General features: G+C 36.2%; 1 protein-coding gene across 1 annotated transcript; it reads right to left on the reverse strand.

The window, feature by feature from the left end:
- Window positions 1-5,079: 5,079 nt before the first annotated feature.
- Window positions 5,080-22,869, reverse strand: b4galt4 (UDP-Gal:betaGlcNAc beta 1,4- galactosyltransferase, polypeptide 4). Its single transcript, XM_016241291.1, has 7 exons — window positions 22,647-22,869; window positions 17,781-18,244; window positions 14,435-14,667; window positions 12,693-12,880; window positions 9,540-9,662; window positions 8,343-8,447; window positions 5,080-5,999 (listed from the first exon to the last, which is right to left on the reverse strand). Exons 2-7 carry the CDS (start codon window positions 18,040-18,042, stop codon window positions 5,858-5,860), a joined length of 1,053 nt encoding a protein of 350 aa, XP_016096777.1. The 5' UTR covers window positions 18,043-18,244; window positions 22,647-22,869; the 3' UTR covers window positions 5,080-5,857.
- Window positions 22,870-23,591: the final 722 nt, after the last annotated feature.

Raw genomic sequence — 23,591 nt, forward strand, 5'->3', positions numbered from 1 at the left:
GTCTATCTATCTATCTATCCGTTCCACGTTGTTCAGGAGGTCATCGTTCTGGTGTTGAGTGGAGGCTTGAAATGTCAGAACTTTTTTTTGCGAAGGGGAGGGGAGAGACATAGCTGCCTGCTTTTTCTTCACCCGTTCGGACCATTACTGAACCCCTTTCACCCAACCAGCCCCCCCCCCATCCCGCTTTCTCTCTTCCTCCCTCCTCTTTTTCTTTTTTGTGACCATGGCTCCAACAGGAAACCTGCTCTCTGCCTTCCTGAATGCTTACAGAATACACAATTTCCTGCAAAGGGAACCTTGTTTGGAAAACAAAAACAGACCGAGAGAAGGAGAGAGAGAAAGGCAGAAAGAGACAGACAGAGAGGACGTGGAAAAAACTGGAGAACAGGGGGGAAGACACAAGGTTCCCGTTAACCACGGCTTGTTAGCCAGTTTCAGTGTTTCTTCAACTGCAGGCACTTTTATGTCCCAGGGGCTGATTTTTATTCAAACGAACAGATTCTATTTTTTTCATAAATGAATGGCACATTAAAATAGTCATGAAGGTTTCTTTTTACCACCTTAATCTGTTAATCATTCATTTTTAGTTTTAGTTTTTCAAATGCCTTTTACCTATAGATGTTGTTGCTTTACACTTGTCCCAGACTTTCAGCCTTAAAATGTATAAGCCATCAGAACATTTCAATATGTATTCTATGAAAATGCTTTATATATAATGTTTAATATCTGTTTTCACATAGTTTGTTTTCGGCACGATGCCCTTTATGGACAACATTTTTTGCCACTTTTGTCACAAGGTTTTTTCAAAAGTTATTGTACGTGCACATACTCGAGATGAAATATGAGATCATTGAAGAAAACAGAGAAAAATATATATTTGTGAAATAATTAAATAATAATAAAAAAATTTTTTATTTGTGTGTGTGTTTAGATTACATAAAATCTTAGCTGCTCCGAAAAGCACACATCAGTGTAAAAAAAAAAAAAGAAAAAAAAAGACAGCTAGCAAGGAGTCATTTTGCTGTGATCCGAGAGGAAGGAAGTATGAAGGATCGAGGACAGTATATGCTGACAAACATGGCCATGGAAACATAAGTGGTAACCTTGACATAATCAACACAAAAGAGCCACCAAGTAAGGGAGCATCTGTCTTTTAGCATGTTAAAACACGTCCAAAAGGTGCATTCTTGGTGACATTTGTGCAAAATTCAGGTTTATTATATTTTTAAGTATTCCATTTATAAAGGTTGTTGCTAAACCTTTACGGTCCACAGCATTAGGGTAGATTCAAACCTTTTCAAAACTTAAACTCCAATATATTTATTTTTCATTGCATAAGATAAGCATTTGGTTAACTCCACTTTGAATGAATGTGTGTCTCGCTGTAGACAGTAACAACATATCTGTACACAGTTCTGCTTCAGATGAAAATGTTATCCATACAGAGAAGTGATGGAAGATAAGCTTGCCTTCTGAACAGTTTTGTTGAGTAAACTTGTTAAAAAATAAATACATGAATTAAAAGACGTCTCATATGCTCATGAGGGCTGCATTTATTTAAACAAAAATGCAGTAAAAATTTTAATTTTTGTGAAATATTATTACAGTTTTAAATAACTGTTTTCTTTTTTATTTTAACATAAAAAGCTGAATAAAATAAAATAATAATAAAAGCTGTATTTCCAGCATCATTACTGCAGTCTTCAGTGTCACACGATCTTTCAGAAATCAGTATAATATGCTGATTTGCAACTCAAGAAACATTTCTGATTATTATCAGTGTTGAAAACAGTCGTGCTGCACGATATTATTTGTGGAAACCGTGATACATTTTATTTTTCAGGATTCACAGATGAACAGAAAGTTGAAAAGAACAGCATTTATCCGAAATAGATTTTTTTGTAACATTATAAAGTCAATTCTCATTGATACATTACAAACGCTCTTCTATCAGTAATCAACATTTCTTCTAATAGCTTTTCCTATAGCAGGCACAGAAATGATTAGTATCAACAGACAAAAAAAAGAGGGTCCTTTCAAATAAGACATAAAAAAGTCAGATCGCTGATTAAAGCGATTACAGAACAGATACTTGTTTGTGTCTAGTCACCATGTGCCAAAGGTTGTTCTTCTTTCTATCGGGAATCCTGCATCATGTGACAGAAGCCAACAAAGGGTGAATTCAGCCGGATGCCTGTCAGACAATCTCAGTCCATGACGTAATAGAGCGCAAAACTGCCCACTTTTTCAGTGGCCTTGGTTCCATAAGTGTTTTCCCATTCATTTTCTCCATGGGGATTTAATAACACATCCTTAAATAAGAGTCTCGAGAGACTGGAGAGCTTCATGGGAGCAGACTATCACTGTTACAGTATGCTCTTTTGCCGAAGTTCAATTCCAACTTGATTGAAGAGTTTGCAGACAAACTTTAAGCTGGCTTGAAAAAGCCTAGAAAGTTTGAAAAAAGCTTGCAGTCTGAAAGTTTTCAGTTTGAAGTAGTTTGAAAGTTAAAATCATTTTAAAGATTACAGATTGAATGTTTTCAAGGCAATACAGTCTATCAGAAAAACAGATATAGGTATAAAACATATACCTTTTGAAGCTCTTGAGCAAGGCACCGAACCCCAACTGCTCCCCGGGCGCCGCAGCAGAAAAATGGCTGCCCACTGCTCCGGGTGTGTGTGTGTGTGTGTGTTCACGGTGTGTGTGTGCACTTTGGATGGGTAAATGCAGAGCACTAATTCCAAGTATGGGTCACCATACTTGGCCACATGTCACGTCACTTTTTTTCCCACTTTATTGCTAGGGTACCTGGGGTGGCTGCTAGGCTGTTTCTAGCATGACTAGCATGTTGCTAGCATGTTTCTAAAATGGTTGGCATGTTGCTAGCATGATTAGCAAGTTAGTAGCATGTTGCTAGCATGATTCTAGCATGAGTAGCATGTTACTAGCATTTTGTTAGCACGATTAACAAGTTACTAGCATGTTTCTAACATGATTAGCATGGTACGAACATGTTGTTAGCATGATTAGCATGTTACTAACATGGTGTTAACATTTTGTTAACATGTTTAGCAAGTTACTAGCCTGTTTCTAGCATGATTAGCATGTTACTAGCATTTTGTTAACATAATTAACAAGTTACTATGTTGCTAGCATGATTCTAGCATGATTAGCATGTTACTAGCATGTTGTTAACATGATTAGCATGTTACTAGCATGGCGTTAACATTTTGTTAGCATGATCAGCAATATACTAGCATGTTTCTAGCATGATTAGCATGGTTCTCGCATGATTAGCATGTTACTAGCATGATGCTAGTATATATACATATATAAATATATATATTATTTAGATAATGCATCTGTTTTATCTTTAAAAAAATATTGCATGTTTTGCATTCTAAAAAGTTTAGGCCTCATTTTTCTTGGATATTGCATATTAAATCTGTTGTCAAATAATGTTTGTTCCGGTCACGATCAGCAGCTGGAGTGCCCTTGATGGCCACCAGAGGGCACTCCATCCCATACCTTTGCCACTCAGTCCTGGACTGCATTTCCCAGAAACCATTGCCTGGACTCATCATGCTGATTGTTTTCACAAAAAAAAGTAATGGGATACTAATTTGTACCCTATTTGTGGAAAGTTCTCATTAATATTCACAAACCTTTGGCCCATGATTTCTGCACGGTATACAATTAATACTGTTACAACACCCAAATCATTTTAAATGTGTGCCACAGAATGTAAAGTTTTGCTTTTTACTTATGATACCAGGTTTTCTAGAATAAAAAAAACAAATCAAGCCAATAAGGCCCATAGACAATATGATGTTACTTAACAGATCCTCATGCACTTTTTATAGTTTTTACAGTGTAATTGTTTTTTTTTTTAAAAAGCCAAACTTATAGTTCTGTCACCATACTCAACAATTAGCAGGTTTGATGAGACGGCCATGTGTTGAAATGCAACTTGTCAAACTCAGTTTCTGAAAAGCTTCCGTCTTGCATGAACTGCACAAAGAATTGCACTAAAAAAGGTTTTATGGATCATTTTAATTTCTAACAAATTCTGATCGTGACAGCATGTGATCTTTCAAAACAGAGAAGATTTCGCCTAGAAGATGATATTATCCTAAGTAAACAAAAGTCTAATTTCCTTTGATCATAAATTCAGTGAGATACAGTAACACCACACAGTTTTATGAGTTGAACAGTCATTGCGTCTGAACAATGACCTACATGTAAAATAATTAACCCATCTACAGCTACATTTCACTGAAACGAAACTGAACTGATTAAACCATATCATTGGACCCAAACACCCACTACAATATCTATAATTTTCCACCAGACAGACATTATAAGCACGTTCAGCTGAAATCATCATCACTGTAGAACATGCAGACTTATTATAAAGACTTAGGCATCCATATACATTCACGTCAATATCAATATTTAAGTCTAAATACTATTGATCAGTCAGGTCCAGCTTCTTTGATTTCCATTACTCCCAGATGCTGTGCCATATTTTGTAATGACCTAAATGAGCACAAGTCCCATTATATGAACCTATAACTTCATAACTAGAGGTAATGAATGGAAATTCAACCCCGAAAGGTTCACCTGACCAGACTAATTCAATTCTACGTGATTACTGTAATACTTAAAAAGTAGTGTTTGATCAGAAGTCTGGCCATTTCATCTCTCAGGGCCATAAAGAGTAAAGTTGGACAGATCCACAGTGCAAGCTGGTGTGAACAACAACACTTAGCACTAGATCTGACAGGCACTGGTGAATGCAAACGGTCTCTTGAATTTCAGTATCCAAAAACTCAAAGAGCAATCTCCGGCTGGCCAATGTCCGTGGTGATGTTGATGAAGAGTGGTGCTCTGTGGACAGACAGAATCTTGTAGGAACAGGAGTTCAAGCCATCAGTTTTCCACGCTTGATGAGTGCGGCGTAACAGATGCATCCTGTGTCGAAAGCAAAGCATTAAATACCACACTGAAAATACGCTTCTCTCCTGGAATCATTTACATTTTAGCACTAAAAAAGGTTTTATGGATCATTTTAATTTCTAACAAATTCTGATCGTGACAGCATGTGATCTTTCAAAACAGAGAAGATTTCGCCTAGAAGATGATATTATCCTAAGTAAACAAAAGTCTAATTTCCTTTGATCATAAATTCAGTGAGATACAGTAACACCACACAGTTTTATGAGTTGAACAGTCATTGCGTCTGAACAATGACCTACATGTAAAATAATTAACCCATCTACAGCTACATTTCACTGAAACGAAACTGAACTGATTAAACCATATCATTGGACCCAAACACCCACTACAATATCTATAATTTTCCACCAGACAGACATTATAAGCACGTTCAGCTGAAATCATCATCACTGTAGAACATGCAGACTTATTATAAAGACTTAGGCATCCATATACATTCACGTCAATATCAATATTTAAGTCTAAATACTATTGATCAGTCAGGTCCAGCTTCTTTGATTTCCATTACTCCCAGATGCTGTGCCATATTTTGTAATGACCTAAATGAGCACAAGTCCCATTATATGAACCTATAACTTCATAACTAGAGGTAATGAATGGAAATTCAACCCCGAAAGGTTCACCTGACCAGACTAATTCAATTCTACGTGATTACTGTAATACTTAAAAAGTAGTGTTTGATCAGAAGTCTGGCCATTTCATCTCTCAGGGCCATAAAGAGTAAAGTTGGACAGATCCACAGTGCAAGCTGGTGTGAACAACAACACTTAGCACTAGATCTGACAGGCACTGGTGAATGCAAACGGTCTCTTGAATTTCAGTATCCAAAAACTCAAAGAGCAATCTCCGGCTGGCCAATGTCCGTGGTGATGTTGATGAAGAGTGGTGCTCTGTGGACAGACAGAATCTTGTAGGAACAGGAGTTCAAGCCATCAGTTTTCCACGCTTGATGAGTGCGGCGTAACAGATGCATCCTGTGTCGAAAGCAAAGCATTAAATACCACACTGAAAATACGCTTCTCTCCTGGAATCATTTACATTTTAAGTATAGCATTATCATACTCTTGAGTTTTTAAGGAGTCGTGCATTCTACAATATCTCCACTTATAATTATGAAACAATTATGCCCACTGTTATGACTGAGTAACATCTTTGCATTTATACTTATACACATTGCACATGAGAAACTTAAAAAAAAAAAGTATGGATGATGACAAACTAGAAGAAAATGAACCCCTGAAACACTAAACTACATTTTTGGACAGGTGCTTGTGTTGCACATTTATAGAATATGTTAGTATCTGTCAATTTTAAACGGATTAAATTTGAGCGTCCCAATTTAAAATCTTCATTGCGTCAATGTCACAGAACGCAGCGTTTTCTCACACCGATGACTCCTCTGTTTCTCCTAATTATTCATAAGGCTGCATGTACTCATTCTATAAGAACACACTTCTCTTAATTATTCATGACAGCATGTGTTGATTTCCTGTGACAGACACGTACAGTACGTGAGAGACGTGAGTGTTTATTATTTTTTATTTTTTGCATAATTTCTCAACTACACACAACTGAGGCTCTGACACAAACGTGATTTTTTAAATGCATATTTTTGATGCAGAGTACAAATGCAAACGGCTGTGCATTTATTTCTGTTCAATACAGTTTTTCTCAATCGCTTTGGCTCAATTCTCAAATTAGTTTTTTTCTCAAAACAGTAATTCCAGATGTCTGAGCAATCAGTTTCTTATTAATTTAAACAGATTGCATGGAAAAGAGTACGTACAATTGTCTACAATTTGCACACCAACTAAATGCACATGGCTTGTTGATCAAATCTGATGAGTTGAATCTCACAATAACTACAGTAGGTTTTGAAGCATGGATTAAATGTTTTGGGTGAGTTACTACATTTTGCAGACATGCAATTCTGTCTGCAAAATGTAGTAACTCATGGATAAGCATTTGTGTATTTGTGTAATGTATGGTGAGCTTATAAAACCATGCATAATATGTTCATTTATGATGTGTGCAGTGGTGAATTGCAGCGTGCATTTGTGGGAGCTTCTGATGCTTTTAACTCAATCTGGTGGCATAGGAGCAGTAGTGTCACAACTTGCTTAAGTGTTGTGACATTACTGTCGGGTCCAATCATGCACAATGACTGGTTTCGAAAATAATCCACACGCTGAACAAACAATGCTCTACTGATGCGATTAGACACATAACTTTCAGCCACTATTTCCTAACATTCAGACGATAATGAAAGAGATTTCACAATCTCAGTCATCACCCACATACCAGCCGTCAAAGCAGCGATGGTGGAGAAGTAGTCTGATCGGTCACTGTGGATCTAGATTTATTCAACCATGTGATGTCATGTTGTCCAAGCAGATAAATGTTTTTTTCACCTTAGTCTCAATAAATGCTCTTTTTGTACTAAGGAGGGCAGGTGGGTCACAAATCACTCAAATTTGAATATTTCTCGTCCTAAAAACTTTAGTAATATTATAATTACACCTCGGGGAACATAATTAAATAAAAAAATAAAAACATGTCATGGCCCCTTTAAGGATCAATTCAACTATTAACTATGACTTTTGCCTCCTAATTTGCTGTTTATTAATAATTAATAAGGTAGTTGTTAAGTTTAAGTATGGGGTGGATTAAGGGATCTAAAATATACTCCTGCAGAATAAGACATTAATATGTGCTTTATATGTACTAATAAACAGCCAGTATGCTAATAACATGACTCTAGTGTTTCAATGTAAAGGATTTCCCTATGTCTGAAATATCCCTTTTCTGCTTCTTTTGTAATATTACTTCTTTACACTTAGGAATTCTTCTAGGAAGTGATGGAGTATCTGGTGGAAAAACAACACCACACTGTAAAGTTAAAAAATATGAAAATGAAGTAAGGTAAGCTTACTCCTAAACCTTTATGAGAAATTATAACTTTAGGTATAAAATCTAGGTAACCTATGTAAATAATTTAGTTATCATTGATACAGTGACTGAGTGACCCCACAATGTCCTATGCTTATGAAAAACAAACTGACTGGCATCAGAGTTAAAAATGAAAACCTAAAAAAGTCAAATAGAAATAGAACTGATAGAAATGCTAATTTCAGATGGCACTTAAGAGGCTTTTGCATCAGAACTCTTCATTAATATATTAGCATGATGATATTACTATGAAAGCTCATTAGATGTAATTTAACAATGCATGCTGTCAGAAATTGTTCCTCACGTTAGTTATGATCTCTTGGAAGACCAGAATAGCACTCTTAATACTCGTTCACACTTTAACTGACCTTTCTTCATTGATTTGATTGCCGCTGTCCCGATTGTGAAAGACCATGGTGTAGCGCGCCACTTCCAGGGATGGACGGATTATTGACATTTTCTGCAGCGTCACCCTGAAAAAGACGGTTCTGTTACAATCCTTAACAATGAGAAGAAAAAGACATGGTTCAATGTTCAGACATGGATGGTACCACATGCAGAAACTGAAATTCCCCTTCACTTAAAGGTGACATATCATGAAAATCTGACTTTTCCAGGTTTTAAGTGCTATAATCAGGTCCCCGGTGCATCTACCAACCAAGAAAACGTGAAAAAGATTAACCTTGTAACTTAGTTTTGGGAAGCCTTTTTCTGCAAGCGTCTGAAAAAACGAGCACGCCTGATTTCGCTCCCTTGGTGACGTGGCAAAGGGATCTCATTATAACCGCTTTCAGTCCGTGTGCGCTCAGAAAACCGTATATCAGAAGTTTAAAAGTTTTATGGTTTAAAACGCATGATTTCAGCACGATGATAATCAGAACCAAAACAGATGTTTTATAGCAGGTCCCAGCTGTAATGGCGCAGCTCTATTCTGTGGGGTATTTTGAGCTGAAACTTCACAGACACATTTTGGGGACACCAGAGACTTATACTACATATTGTAAAAAGGGGCATGATATGTCTCCTTTAAACACACATTCCCCTTTATGCGAAGAATAAATCGGCTTTGCATTTCTACATCTTTTTTTTTGATGTTTTAAAGGTTAAAAAACAGACAAAAACCATGATTTGCTTAGCCATTTTCACCTATAAGTGCCTGTGCACATCCTAAGCCACATCGTCCTGAGTTTCTCTCACCTTATTCTCAGGTCATCGTCCTCTCCACCCCAGCCCCAGTAGGAGTTTGGGAAGCCATTGACCTTGTGGAACTGCTCCTTCGTCATGGCCGAAACTCCCCCAAAGTAACCCTTGTATCGGAGTCTGGGAAGTCACGGACAGAAGAAGGTGATGAATGTCTTTCACATATTTAAAAAGAACTATAGTATATCATTTTACAAATAATTCAATGATGCGATTAAGGAATTACTTGGGGTACGTCATATTCAGTGTAGGATGTTTTAAAGGTTAAAAAACAGACAAAAAACATGATTTGCTTAGCCATTTTGTGAAGTCACCTATAAGTGCCTGTGCACATCCTAAGCCACATCGTCCTGAGTTTCTCTCACCTTATTCTCAGGTCATCGTCCTCTCCACCCCAGCCCCAGTAGGAGTTTGGGAAGCCATTGACCTTGTGGAACTGCTCCTTCGTCATGGCCGAAACTCCCCCAAAGTAACCCTTGTATCGGAGTCTGGGAAGTCACGGACAGAAGAAGGTGATGAATGTCTTTCACATATTTAAAAAGAACTATAGTATATCATTTTACAAATAATTCAATGATGCGATTAAGGAATTACTTGGGGTACGTCATATTCAGTGTAGCTGAATACCAATGGAGAATGTAGAAGCTACTGTAAAACGGTCGAAGGTACAAGCTGCTTAAAGAAGTTTATCTACTGCATTTTGCAAAACATACAAAGAGCATCTTCAAAATGCTTGATGCCATAAATCGAAAAAATTTTTTTTCACAAATACAGTGTGTGAATTGATTAATTTTATTTGTTACTGCTTTAATTTGATAATTAACTGAATCAAAGCTGCTTGTAATGGCATAAATCTGTATCAAATTACTTTGCATGTAAAATACTTTAAAGCCTGACTACACTGGCAAAAGACTACGATGTGACATTTTTGACAAAGACAGTTTATTTATTTAGCACAATAAATTACAACTTCCGTTGACCAATGTGCTTTCCAGAAAGTCATCAAAACAAAAAAACACAAAAACACACTAATAAGCAAACAGAAAATGTTTTAAATCATACAAATATCACATCAGCCATACGCCTTAAAGAATAAAAAAGTCTTTAGCCTGGACTTAAAAATACTCAAAAAGAAGCTTGTCTAATGAATAGTGGCAAGGCATTCCAAAGCCTGGGGGCAGCAACACAGAAAGCATAATCTCCCCTACATTTAAGCCTCGACTTAGGAGTAAACAATAGATCCTGGTTGGAAGACCGAAGGGATCTAGTGGGTTGATGCTCAGTCAATAACTCACAGAGATAAGTAGGGGCCAAACCATTTATTTTTATATATATATATATATATATATATATATATATATCTTTGGCAAATAAGCATCCCCGAAGTTCTACAATGCATCTGAACAATGCATTTCTTTTCATTGAATATTAAAAAGCTTAGTGAAAGCCAAGCCTTCACATCCGTCAAACATGCCATGAGAGACTTGAGACCCACGGAATTTTGTTTGAAAGGCAAATAAACCTGGGTGTCATCCACATAATAGTGAAATTACATATCATGTTTTCTAAAAATCGAGCCAAGAGGAAGCATGTAGAGAGAAAAGAGCAAAGGAGCCAAAATAGAACCCTGGGGAACCCCACAGGCCAAAAATGCATTACTTGAGTAATGTTCACCCATCTTGACTGAAAAACTCTCATTTGTAAAATACGATTTGAACCAATCTAAAGCTACACTTCTTAAACCAACGCAATGTTCTAAACGATCAATGAGAACAGTATGATCGACTCTATCGAAAGTGGCCGTCATGTCTAAGAGCACAAGAACTGCAAAATCACCTGAATCACATGATATTAAAATATCATTAAGAACCTTCAGAAGCGCAGTCTCAGTAGAATGACATTTACGAAAACCTTTACGAAAAGTAAAGAAAAGAAAACATTTACGAAAAGCCATAAAATCCATCAAAGGAGAAGGTAATATTTCATAATTGATCTGAAAAATTATTTTTAACCTGGTCGCTTGCCAGAGCTATGAAAGAGGCTGCACAAGAGATTCAACGCCTTGTTTATTTTTACTTGTTGAGCAAAATGAACGTTTTCAGAGGTGTAATGATACTTTTAAACTACTATACATATTACTGGATTTAATGTTTATTAAGGTGAATATTTGCTAGTCCTAATCATGCCTGATTTCAACAGTAGATTTGCTTTCTATTTGTTTTAATAAAGTACAAGCTGCGACTGTGCCAGACGTTACTCCGCGCAGAGAACATATCATCACATCAATGAATATTGCAATTTATTTAACCAATATAATCAACTAAACTCTAAAATCAAACTAAACCATATAGTATTCTCAGGTACGGAAATATACAGAAATTGAATAAACTGTAAATTAAAAACAGATAAATCCTTACATTTTTTTTTGTCTTTTGTTGTTTGATTAACATTAATGACAGACGGCACAGCTTTATTAGGCTGCTGTCCCTTTAAGACCGACTGCATTCATCTAATATACTGATACACAATGGTTTTCTTTCTCAACAACTGCTCACATTCAGACAAAACTGACTGGGTTTATGAGGATACTAGCCAAGATGGGCATTTTGACTTTTTTTTTTTTTTTTGAGTATTTGGCTGCTTAAGGTCAATGAGCTGCAAAAACGAACTCAATTTGGTACTCGTGAGGTTTGTGAGGCGGCTTTATGTGCGCGCGCTTTGGATGTGATTGTGAACGCGCAGAAAAGCATTGTGGAGCGCTCGACTACCGAATGGTTTAAAAAGACATAAAAAGATGCGCAGATGATAGTTTTGTGACGATGCACCAGTGACCCGACTAGGCAACTGACAGTTCTGTCAACTGGCCCGAAACCTGAGCGAAGGTCTCATATCGCAGCATGCAACAGCTCTTTTGTAGTGCAGGCGAAGATGTGCTGATGTGAAGCCGTTTTGGGAGGGAGACAGAGAGAAGATGAGGCACCGCTGAACAAAACAACACAAAAAAAGCTACAAATATTGCCACCAATTTTTTTTTAAAGTTGCAGCAATTGCAGACATTTGGCTGCAAAAATCAGAAAAATGTCCACTGAAATGTTTTTGTGAAGAAACGTGCCAAAGACCTTTGCATAGTATTGTAGATAAAAACCCGTCTCATGTGTACAGAACTAAACGGAACAACTATTGCTACTGCAGAGATGTCACTCTTTTGGACATTGACAGCTCATCACAAAAACAGAGGTAGAAATGTTAACACTAGTCTGTCTCTCTGTGTAGTGGTTTGCTATTTAAAATGCAAAACATCTAAACCACGAATCACACTACTGAAAAATGTAGATAAACTATTAGTGTCACTGCTGTGAGCTACTCCTGACACTTCTGCTGCTTTAGTATTTTAGAGAGAAACGGTCCTGCTAATCGATCTCAGTGTTGTCCGTCTAACCCAGATCTTGCGAGTTTAAATGTCAAGAACGCTCTGCATGGGAATGTGTTTGTTAAATGAAGGAGACAGCATCACTCACTTGTACCCAGTGGAATTCCTCCCCACTACTAAGTGCTTAGGCTGATCCTCACACATGTATAAATTATGATCGTTCTCAGGAACTAGATCAGCATCATGGAAGATGAAACAGTCCCAGCTCTGGTCTTTCAGAGCCTCGAGGTAGCCCACATTTAATAACTTTGCCCTGTTAAATGTAGCATCTCCAGCCTACAAGACAAACAGACACATATATTATACACACATCGTTTATCAATGCTTGCGGATCGTGATTTCCTATAGATCACCAGGTGCTTTCCAATACTCTCCTTTCATGACTTAAAAAATACAAAGAGTCTAAGAAATTATTTGAATGAATTACTTCTTTAGGTGTATACTGCCTCAACAGTTTTTACTGACAGAACTTAAACACTACAACACTCTTTCTTGACACGAGAAGAAAAGCATGCACACCTTTCATTACTCAAGAGTTTCAGCGTCTATCATTTTTACTTTACCTAACCACTCAAAATGAAAACTGTACAACTTAAATTATTCATATCACCAACATCAGCTGGTGGCACTTATCTCTACTGTTGTTAAAGATGTCATAAGAAAAAAACACTAAACTTCAAAAACAGAAAACTGCCCATAATTAATGCCCACAGGAGTCAGAAACTTGGCTTGCTCAGTCACTGTAATAATGAGAAGGAAGTAACACACTATTGTTGAAGACAACAATAGTTTCATTCAGGTTTTGTGTATATGAACAAAAAGATAGTCTTTCCAAATGTTAGGAAAGAGAGTTTAAGGTCACTTTATTTTAAGGTCCAATTCTCGCTATTAACAAACCATTAACTACAACTTTTGCCTAAGTTTAGGTATTGGGTAGGATTAGCGATGTAGAATATGATCATGCAGAATATGTGCTTTATAAGTACTAATAAACAGCCAATATGTTAATAATCTGCATGCTAATAAGCAACTAGTTAATAGTGAGAAATGGTCCCTATACTAAAGTGTTACCAAGTTAAATATTTGCAATCATATGCGACCCTGCAGCACAGTGTTAAGTCACTGGGGTATATTTGTAGCATTAGCCAACAATACATTGCATGGGTCAAAATTATAGATTTTTCTTTTATGCCAAAAATCATTAGGATATTAAGTAAAGATCATGTTCCATGAAGATATTTAGTACATTTCCTACTGTAAATATATCAAAACTTAATGTTTGATTAGTAATATGCATTGCTAAGAACTTCATTTGAACAACTTTAAAGATGATTTTCTCAATATTTAGATTTTTTTGCACCCTCAGATTCCAGATTTTCAAATAGTTGTATTTCGGCCAACAAACCATACATCAATGGAAAGATTATTTATTCAGCTTTCAGATGATGCATGAAAAATTGACCCTTATGCTCCAGGGTCACATTTCAGGTTGGTCTTACTAGTTTTTGCAGAATAGACTGTTCGGTGAACGAGTAACAATGTATCGCAGGCTTTGCAAACATGCTGTTGTTTAAGGATGGGGCAGTGCAAGCTATAATGGACCCTGGAGCAAAGCCGTAAGTAAACATTGTTACGCATTGAAGAGGGCGTCAATGCTATAGAACCAATAAAGGTCCCTTTTAACGTCAGAGAAAGTAGGATATGCTCATTAAAAAAAAGAACATTATGTTTGTTGTCCAAGAAACCTTTACTGACTTAAAAATGAACACTGAATGCTCTAAAAATGGCATCAAATTCTAGCAACGAGGATCCTGTGTCTACAGAATCTACCTGGTGAATGATGTAGATGGCGTAGTGAAGCTGCTGCCTCTGTAAGAACGGGTGGAGGTGGTGGAGGAGGTAGAGCAGGTGCTTCTCTCTGTTTCTGTGAGGGATAAGGATGGCCACGCTCTGTCTGGCCTCACAGTCAGAGGGGTTATACTGACCCTCCACCACCTCCCCGTTGTCACTCTCTACCTGCTCTATCGTTAGCGAGGGATCAAATGACAGCTTGATAGCGCCTCCTGTGGAGAAGAACAATCAGAAATCAATAAACACACATGGACACAGGCCCACAAGTCAGTGAAAGGCCCACGGACCAGGTGCAGCCCTTCAATACAGCACCAGCTGGGGCCCACATTAATTACAGGGCCCCATCTTTGGAAACGAGCCTGAATTAGCAAGCAGCTGTGGAAGGAAAAAACAGTGATGTGTAAACATTGACATTCACATAGAGGTGGTTCCCACATCTTTCTCTGCGCTGCAGCTCCATGGTTCAGATCTTTATCCGTTATTAACAGCTCAAAGGTTTAAAAGTTATTGATATGTTTAAAAGTAAAATAAATTGTGTGACTTTCACCTAAATTTAAACCTATTGTATGAAATGCTATATGTGACCCTGGAGCACAAAACCAGTATTTGTAGCAATAGCCAACAATACATTGTATGGGTCAAAATTATCGATTTTTCTTTTATGCCAAAAATCATTAGGATATTAAGTAAAGATCATGTTCCATGAAGATATTTTGTAAATGTCCTACCGTAAATATATCAAAACTTCATTTTTGATTAGTAATATGCATTGCTAAGAACTTCATTTGAACAACTTTAAAGATGATTTTCTCAATATTTAGATTTTTTTGCACCCTCAGATTCCAGATTTTCAAATATTGTCCGATCCTAACAAACCATACATCAATGGAAATATTATTTATTCAGCTTTCAGATAAATCTCAATTTCTAACAATTGACACTTAAGATTTGTGGTCCAGGGTCACATATCGTAATTATATCCACATTTGCATGCTGTCTATAGTAAAAACTATCAATTAAGCAAATGAATATGCATAAATCTTCCCTGCTGCTACATCACTTTCAAATGATATAAAACTGGTATGCTTGCATGGCGATAGCATTCTCCTTCAAATGTTTTGCCCCGTGTGACGTCTATTTTTATATTGTATGTTTATACTATTTGTCGCCACACATTTACACACTTATTGATTTATTTTATTTTTTTCCATTATTTTAGTTTGTTTGCACACTTGAATTGTATGAAATGCTATATGTGACCCTGGAGCACAAAACCAGTATTTGTAGCAATAGCCAACAATACATTGTATGGGTCAAAATTATCGATTTTTCTTTTATGCCAAAAATCATTAGGATATTAAGTAAAGATCATGTTCCATGAAGATATTTTGTAAATGTCCTACCGTAAATATATCAAAACTTCATTTTTGATTAGTAATATGCATTGCTAAGAACTTCATTTGAACAACTTTAAAGATGATTTTCTCAATATTTAGATTTTTTTGCACCCTCAGATTCCAGATTTTCAAATATTGTCCGATCCTAACAAACCATACATCAATGGAAAGATTATTTATTCAGCTTTCAGATAAATCTCAATTTCTAACAATTGACACTTAAGACACTTAAGATTTGTGGTCCAGGGTCACATATCGTAATTATATCCACATTTGCATGCTGTCTATAGTAAAAACTATCAATTAAGCAAATGAATATGCATAAATCTTCCCTGCTGCTACATCACTTTCAAATGATATAAAACTGGTATGCTTGCATGGCGATAGCATTCTCCTTCAAATGTTTTGCCCCGTGTGACGTCTATTTTTATATTGTATGTTTATACTATTTGTCGCCACACATTTACACACTTATTGATTTATTTTATTTTTTTCCATTATTTTAGTTTGTTTGCACACTTGAATTATCAGCAACTTACAGTAAATATATAGTAGATTCTTAGGTAACACCATTCACTAATTTATCAACTAGTTGCTTATTACCATGCATTTTACTAGCATATTGGCTGTTTATTAGTACTTACAAAGCACTAATTATTCTGCATGACCATATTCTAGATCCCATACATAAACATAACTACTGCAACAACTGACTTACTTACTATTAATAAGCAGCGAATTATGAGTTTATTGATTTCCCTAATCTAAAGTGTTACTGATTATTAAATAGATTAATGATCAAATAGATATATGGAAGTCTGAAGGTGTATAATTTTGTAATAAAACATCTGTTAATCTGCAAATCAATACATGCTCATGTCTTCATCTGCTAATCTTCCTTATTGTAGGATGAGTATATTAAATTGCAAATTTCAAAGTAAAAGTGCTTTTAATACTTACATACTGTACATTAAAAATCAAGTACTTTTGTTGTTTCACAAGGTCATTTTTGATCATGAACAGTACATGTGTGACCTTTTAAAGACCATTTAGCCTTTTTGAATCATGTCCACTATTTTTATTTTTATTAGCAGCTACCACAAAAGTCACCATGTTTTGTACTATTCTGATAAAAGTAAAAAAGAAAAGAAAAATTATAATAATAATAATTTTTTAATCTAAAATGACTGGTGCAATATTTTAGGGTATCTGTACTTGATTTGTCTATTTCATTCAGTGCTCATTGAGTGAGCAGATGGTGATTTATGCTGCCGAGTTCCAAAAAGGAACAAAAATGCACAACAAAAGTACCATATAAAGTAGTCCATAAGACTATAATCTAAGTCTTCACATCACAATTTAAGTCATAATTCTATGATAATCTTCCCCTTTTATTGGCCTCTCAAATCCCATTTGTGTTTTAAAAAATTATTGTCCGACTGCCATGTGGCACATTTAAAAACATGAACTTTTGGTCTATTATATGACTCGTGTAACAGAGAACAAGTTATACTTTGCATTATAAATCATAATGCATTTATCCCTGGATAGATAACAGCGGCTGGAACGTTGTGCCTTTTGCATTTTATACTCTCAGTAATAAAGGTACAAAAGCTGTCGCTGGGGTGGTACCTTCTCAAAAGCTACCTAAAGGGTCCGTATTGGTACCTTAAAGGTACATTTTAGTAGCTAAAAAGTGCACCTTTTGAAAAAGCACCACCCCAGTGACAGCGTTTGCACCTTTATTTCTGAGAGCGTCCAGAAGAAAAACAAACAATACAGGGTTGAAATGACACGAGGATGACTTGACCATAACGGAGTTTGAGGGGAACATTTATTTTACAGCTAATGTTGACCATTCCCTGTACTTGAAGCATTACGTTTGGTCATGGTTAAGCCATAAAAAGATGAACTCAGACAACACTCACGGAGCAGGGGTGAATGCTCTGGACAGCTCTTTCTGACAGACTGCTGCTCCTCTAAGCTCTGCATCATCTCTGATTCCAGCTCCAGCTGAGCAAAGCCCTCGACACTCCTGTCGTCAAGAGGATTCGATCCCTCCTGGACAGACTTAACTGTGTCATCATTTGAGAATGTTGCTATCCATGCTACAACGCACAGACACAACAGCAGAAGAAACAGACCCTTCCCCTTCCTCATGATCTTGGATATGGATGGAAAGAGGCCCATGACTGAAGTTTAGTTTGAGGTGAAATCCAGAGAACAGCAAGCAAGACACATCTGAGCATCTGCTCGAAGATAAACAGTCACTCCTAAAGCTGACAAGAGCTCCTCCAAAAGTTTCTTTCATTTGTTTTTTCGCTCATTTTTTCATCTGAAGAGGAACAGTTCTTCAGTCGAAGTAACGTGTGAGAAGTCTTTTACGAAAAAGCTGAAACACAAAAAAGAACATTTGTATGAGGTTCTAACTTTTTTCTTAACCACGTATTAATTGAGAGAGTACATGGATTGTTGGTATTTTGAAGTGAACAGCAAAAATGCTAAATGTGACCCTGGAGCACAAAAGAAGTCGCTGGGGTATATTTGTATCAATAGCCAAAAAGACATTGTATGTGTCAAAATTATCGATTTTTCTTTTATGACAAAAATCACAAAAAAAGATATTAAGTAAAGATCATGTTCCATGAAGATATTTTGTAAATTTCCTACCGTAAATATATCAAAAATTTATTATCATTAGTAATATGCATTGCAAAGGACTTAATTTGGACAACTTTAAAGGCGATTTTCGCAATATTTTGATTTTTTAAAAAAATTTTCACCCTCAGATTCCAGATTTTCAAATAATCGTATCTCAGCCAAATATTATTATATCTAGAGCCCGACCGATATATCGTTTTGCCGATATTATCGGCCGATATGATCCTGTAGCCGATATATCGGTATGGGCGAATATGCCGCCGATATGACATTTTTTTTACAAAGGACTTAATTTGGACAACTTTAAAGGCGATTTTCGCAATATTTTGATTTAAAAAAAAAAATTTCACCCTCAGATTCCAGATTTTCAAATAATCGTATCTCAGCCAAATATTATTATATCTAGAGCCCGACCGATATATCGTTTTGCCGATATTATCGGCCGATATGATCCTGTAGCCGATATATCGGTATGGGCGAATATGCCGCCGATATGACATTTTTTTTACATAACATATAACGCAGATAAAATGCTTGAAATGGTGTAATTACTTAGTTTGTCCAGCAGAGCGTGCTCCATTGTTTGCTACTGGTGACCTGGATGAAACGCTTTAAAGCTTAAGTCTATGGAATTGTTGGTATTTTGAAGTGAACAGCAAAAATGCTAAATGTGACCCTGGAGCACAAAAGAAGTCGCTGGGGTATATTTGTATCAATAGCCAAAAAGACATTGTATGTGTCAAAATTATCGATTTTTCTTTTATGACAAAAATCACAAAAAAAGATATTAAGTAAAGATCATGTTCCATGAAGATATTTTGTAAATTTCCTACCGTAAATATATCAAAAATTTATTATCATTAGTAATATGCATTGCAAAGGACTTAATTTGGACAACTTTAAAGGCGATTTTCGCAATATTTTGATTTTTTAAAAAAATTTTCACCCTCAGATTCCAGATTTTCAAATAATCGTATCTCAGCCAAATATTATTATATCTAGAGCCCGACCGATATATCGTTTTGCCGATATTATCGGCCGATATGATCCTGTAGCCGATATATCGGTATCGGCGAATATGCCGCCGATATGACATTTTTTTTTACATAACATATAGCGCAGATAAAATGCTTGAAATGGTGTAATTACTTAGTTTGTCCAGCAGAGCGTGCTCCATTGTTTGCTACTGGTGACCTGGATGAAACGCTTTAAAGCTTAAGTCTATGGAAAACCATTGAAACTTTGAATGGCCATATCTCCGTAACGGTGTGGCGAATCCGCACCAAATTCGGAAGATTCCTTCAGCTTGAGGAATCCTCTCAAATGCGAATCGAGTGTACATCTAGAGGCCCGCATTAGACCACCCCCGCGTCGATAGCTTATATTGTATTTATTTACAGAGATATATTATGTCACGTATTATGTTTCGTCTGTGTGTGAAGACAGTAGCGCAAATCCGTGAATGAATATTCCAAAGTGAAATAATCTTCAATGGAATAAATTGAACTGAATTAAATTAAAGTTGAATACACTTCAACTTTACTGTTCAGTGCACTGATGTCAGACTCATTTTGGATAATAAAGTTTATTGTTAAATTGTTAAATGCCCTGCCTCCATCATTACGTATCTCTGTCACGTCATTATAAGTGTTTGATCACCACATTTGAGTGATCATTGCAAAAAATGTGTATATATATATATATATATATATATATTCTGTTTGACGAATGGGAATGTCCAAACTTTTGACTGGTACTGTACTATAATATACACAAAGAATATCGGCCGATATATCGATATCGGCCTTTTTTTACTCCCTAATATCGGTATCGACCCCAAAAAACCCATATCGGTCGGGCTCTGATTATATCCTAACAAACCATTCATCAATGGAAAGCAAAGCTTATTTATTCAGCTTTCAGGTGATGTATAACTCTCAATTAAAAAAGAAAATCGACCCTTATGTCTGGTCTAAGGGTCACAAATAATTGTTAAAAACCACAGGAACTGACTAAATGTAATCATAGCACAATTAATACAATTTATAATTGCGATTACAATTACCGATCATTCAAAGCGGCAATTAATCGTCCACTAATGTTATTCTGCATGCTTAAGATGTGTTTTTTTTCTTTCTACAGCTTATCTTAAGTGTTTTTCCATTGTTTTAATTTTAGTATAACATTATAATACCATGCATATTTGTACTTTTTTATTTAAATAAGAAACCGATCCAATGTATAGTTGACATCTGAGGTTTAATGCTACAGAAAAGCAATACAACTTTTTCAGTTAGAGTGTTTTCAGCTTGTTTATTTTCATATAAAAATATGGCATGCCGTTGCTTCAGACAATGGTATAAACACCCTGCAATGTAAATCGCAATTAATAATCACAAATACAATTTCAAGGGAATAATCGACATTTATGATTTTTGTCATAATCATGCAATAGTCATAGCATAGCAAATGCACATATTCCATGCAATAGTACAAATGGAAGTATAAATACCAAAGTGAGAAAAAAGTTTAGCTTCTTCCAAACACACTTTGTCTGTATCACAGCTCTTCACGAGGCGCACTAGGAACGCTTCGTAATCACAATACACATATATTTTATCATTAAAATCATAACATATGTGCTTACAGGCCAGTGTAACCTGTTAGTCACATTCCTCCTCACTCAGCCTGTCACCTCTACGCCCTCCTCTCGTGTTTCATGTTGACACTTCACCGCTTTGAGTCTGTTGTGTGCATTTCATCATTTGTTCTCTTTGTTACAGGACCTTCGCCTGTCCTTGCCACGTCAAAGAACACATAACGTTTTTGTTTTCAGCCAGTGATTGTAAATGTGCTGCTGAAGGTCCTGTACTCGACATATCTTTAATCAGTCACTGTTCGTTTGCTTTGTTTTACTATAGTCGAAATAAATAACATTGTATATCACCCCTGGGTCTGTGGTGTAAGAAAATAAATGCTATAATGTCTCCAGGGACCCTTGTGTAGAGGTCATTATATTTGAGTGATTCCTCTGAGACCCTTCACGCCACAGTTTTAGTCTGGATGTCCTGTTCAGAGCACTTTTTTAGGAGGTTTGATCATAAACACTCCCTCTCTTTGGTCATTAAATATGAGTGATATTGACAGAACGCTCAGATTTAGCACTCTTAGGGAAACGTGATAATGTTTTGTAATTATCATTTAAATCTGGATCATTTTCAAATTGTTTGGGAATATGACTTTTTGTTAGGAAACAGGGCATAATTTTCATACTTGTCTTCTGTAGAGGACACCAGGACAAACGGCTGTTAATCAGTTAATTTTGAGGAAACACAACAAGAAATTATAGATCAGTATTCCTAAGAAATATGAGATATTCTTATGAAAATGTTGCCACGTTATTATTACTCCCATTATTGCACTTCTTTTTTCCATTATGGTTTACCCACAAGAACACACAAATTAGATGCAGTGTATAGATACATTGAATAAAATGGGAATATCAATTTATGGAGATTTTACACACATATTCCATGAAATAAAATAGTATATCAGGTCATTCTGTTATATCTTTGTACAAAGTTTGGATTAAAAAGCCTGAAAGCTAAAAACTGATTGGTGCATGACAAAAAAAAAAAAAAAAATCATTGCCTATACATGCCTTTTCATGTCTATTTATTTATTTATTTTTGAATAACTCTTTATACAAAAACCCCAAGAAGGACAGAATAAAATATCTATTTTCTAAATGTTTTTTTTCTCCACTTGTTTCTTATGATCCGACCAAAGCAATGACATTAAAAGAAAAATTCACAAAACCTTTTTTTCTGCTTCTCATGAGATTAATGAAAAATGTAATTTGATATCGGTTCATCATGCCTTAAAATTAGCATTAAGTCAAGTGCTTCCTCGCGACGTCTTGAGATCATGTTTAAAATATCGTTTAATAATAATTAATCGTTTCAAATGAACAGACATTTCGGAAGAGTGGTTTGCGCCAAACAATGCCCATTTCTGATTTCTTAAGCACAGCTTTAAGCACGTTCAGAGCGAAGACTACACTGTATTGGATTTGAATGGTTAGAGTTTGACAGTGAATGATACAAAACAGCTAAACTAGCGATTGAACTCACCGCCCTCGCGCTGGCCTGCTGTGCGAAGCTGCGCACTTCTTAGCTGGTGTTTCACGAGGAGAACACAGGCATACTGGGGAAGAATAAAGTAGAAAGTAAACAGAGGTTAACTCGATTTACGGCTGTGAAAGCAGACGCACTCTCAGCTCAATCCAGCAGCGCACAACCCCAGCATTTCCGCAAATACAGAGCGCAGGCTCTCAGTCATCTCTCAGCACCTGCCGGCGGATGCAGCAACTGCACCTGACTGTCTGCTGCATGCTTTATTTGAACACAATCATTACAAATAACATCAATAGCGAGAAAAAAGGAAAACATGAACAACCAACAGGCTACCATAGCTCAAAACAGAGCTTATTATAGCCTAATAATAGAAGAGGGCAGTATACAGAATGATAAAAATGAAGCATTAAATGCAGAAGAAAATGTGTAGGCCATGCAAATTGTACAGGTTCTAAACGCTTTCTTGTACAAATACTATAAACATAGGTTTACAATCTGAAAATGTACATTTGTGAATATAGAATTTACAGAAGAAGATAATTAGGTTTCTTGCAAAACAGGCATTGCATGGGATCTGCTTCAAAAAATCCCAAAATGACAGATTTGGGATCCACCGAAAAATCTAGCAGGCTGCTCGAGATAAACCAACTAAGATCTTTCCAGAGCTGAGAAGTATAACTGCATCACCAAAACAAACGAAGAAGGGTCTCAGTGTCATTCTGACAAAAGGAGCATTCTCTGATACAAATGTTTTCGTCAGAAAATTTGGGGAGTAATTTAAAAGATATTTATTTTGCTGCATGGACCTTTTTTTTTTGTCCAATTTAAATGATCAAAAAGGCTGTTCTGTGAAACTGCAGGAGGGGCAGAGACAATGCTCTCAATGAATAGGGCTCCTGTTTTATAGTTTCCACCTTTTTTAACAGTGAAACATCTCTCACC

The sequence above is a fragment of the Sinocyclocheilus grahami genome, unplaced genomic scaffold (assembly GCF_001515645.1).
Source record: "Sinocyclocheilus grahami isolate Dianchi unplaced genomic scaffold, SAMN03320097.WGS_v1.1 scaffold618.1, whole genome shotgun sequence".
Lineage (NCBI taxonomy): Eukaryota > Metazoa > Chordata > Actinopteri > Cypriniformes > Cyprinidae > Sinocyclocheilus > Sinocyclocheilus grahami.

Excerpts from the sequence above, each read along its gene's own strand:
- b4galt4 (XM_016241291.1), bottom strand. The coding sequence starts at position 18,042 with ATGGGCCTCTTTCCATCCATATCCAAGATCATGAGGAAGGGGAAGGGT. Across the intron at positions 12,881-14,434 it reads CCATCTACATCATTCACCAG|GCTGGAGATGCTACATTTAA; the intron begins GTAGATTCTGTA and ends TTTGTCTTGTAG. Across the intron at positions 8,448-9,539 it reads GACGATGACCTGAGAATAAG|GGTGACGCTGCAGAAAATGT; the intron begins GTGAGAGAAACT and ends CGTCTTTTTCAG.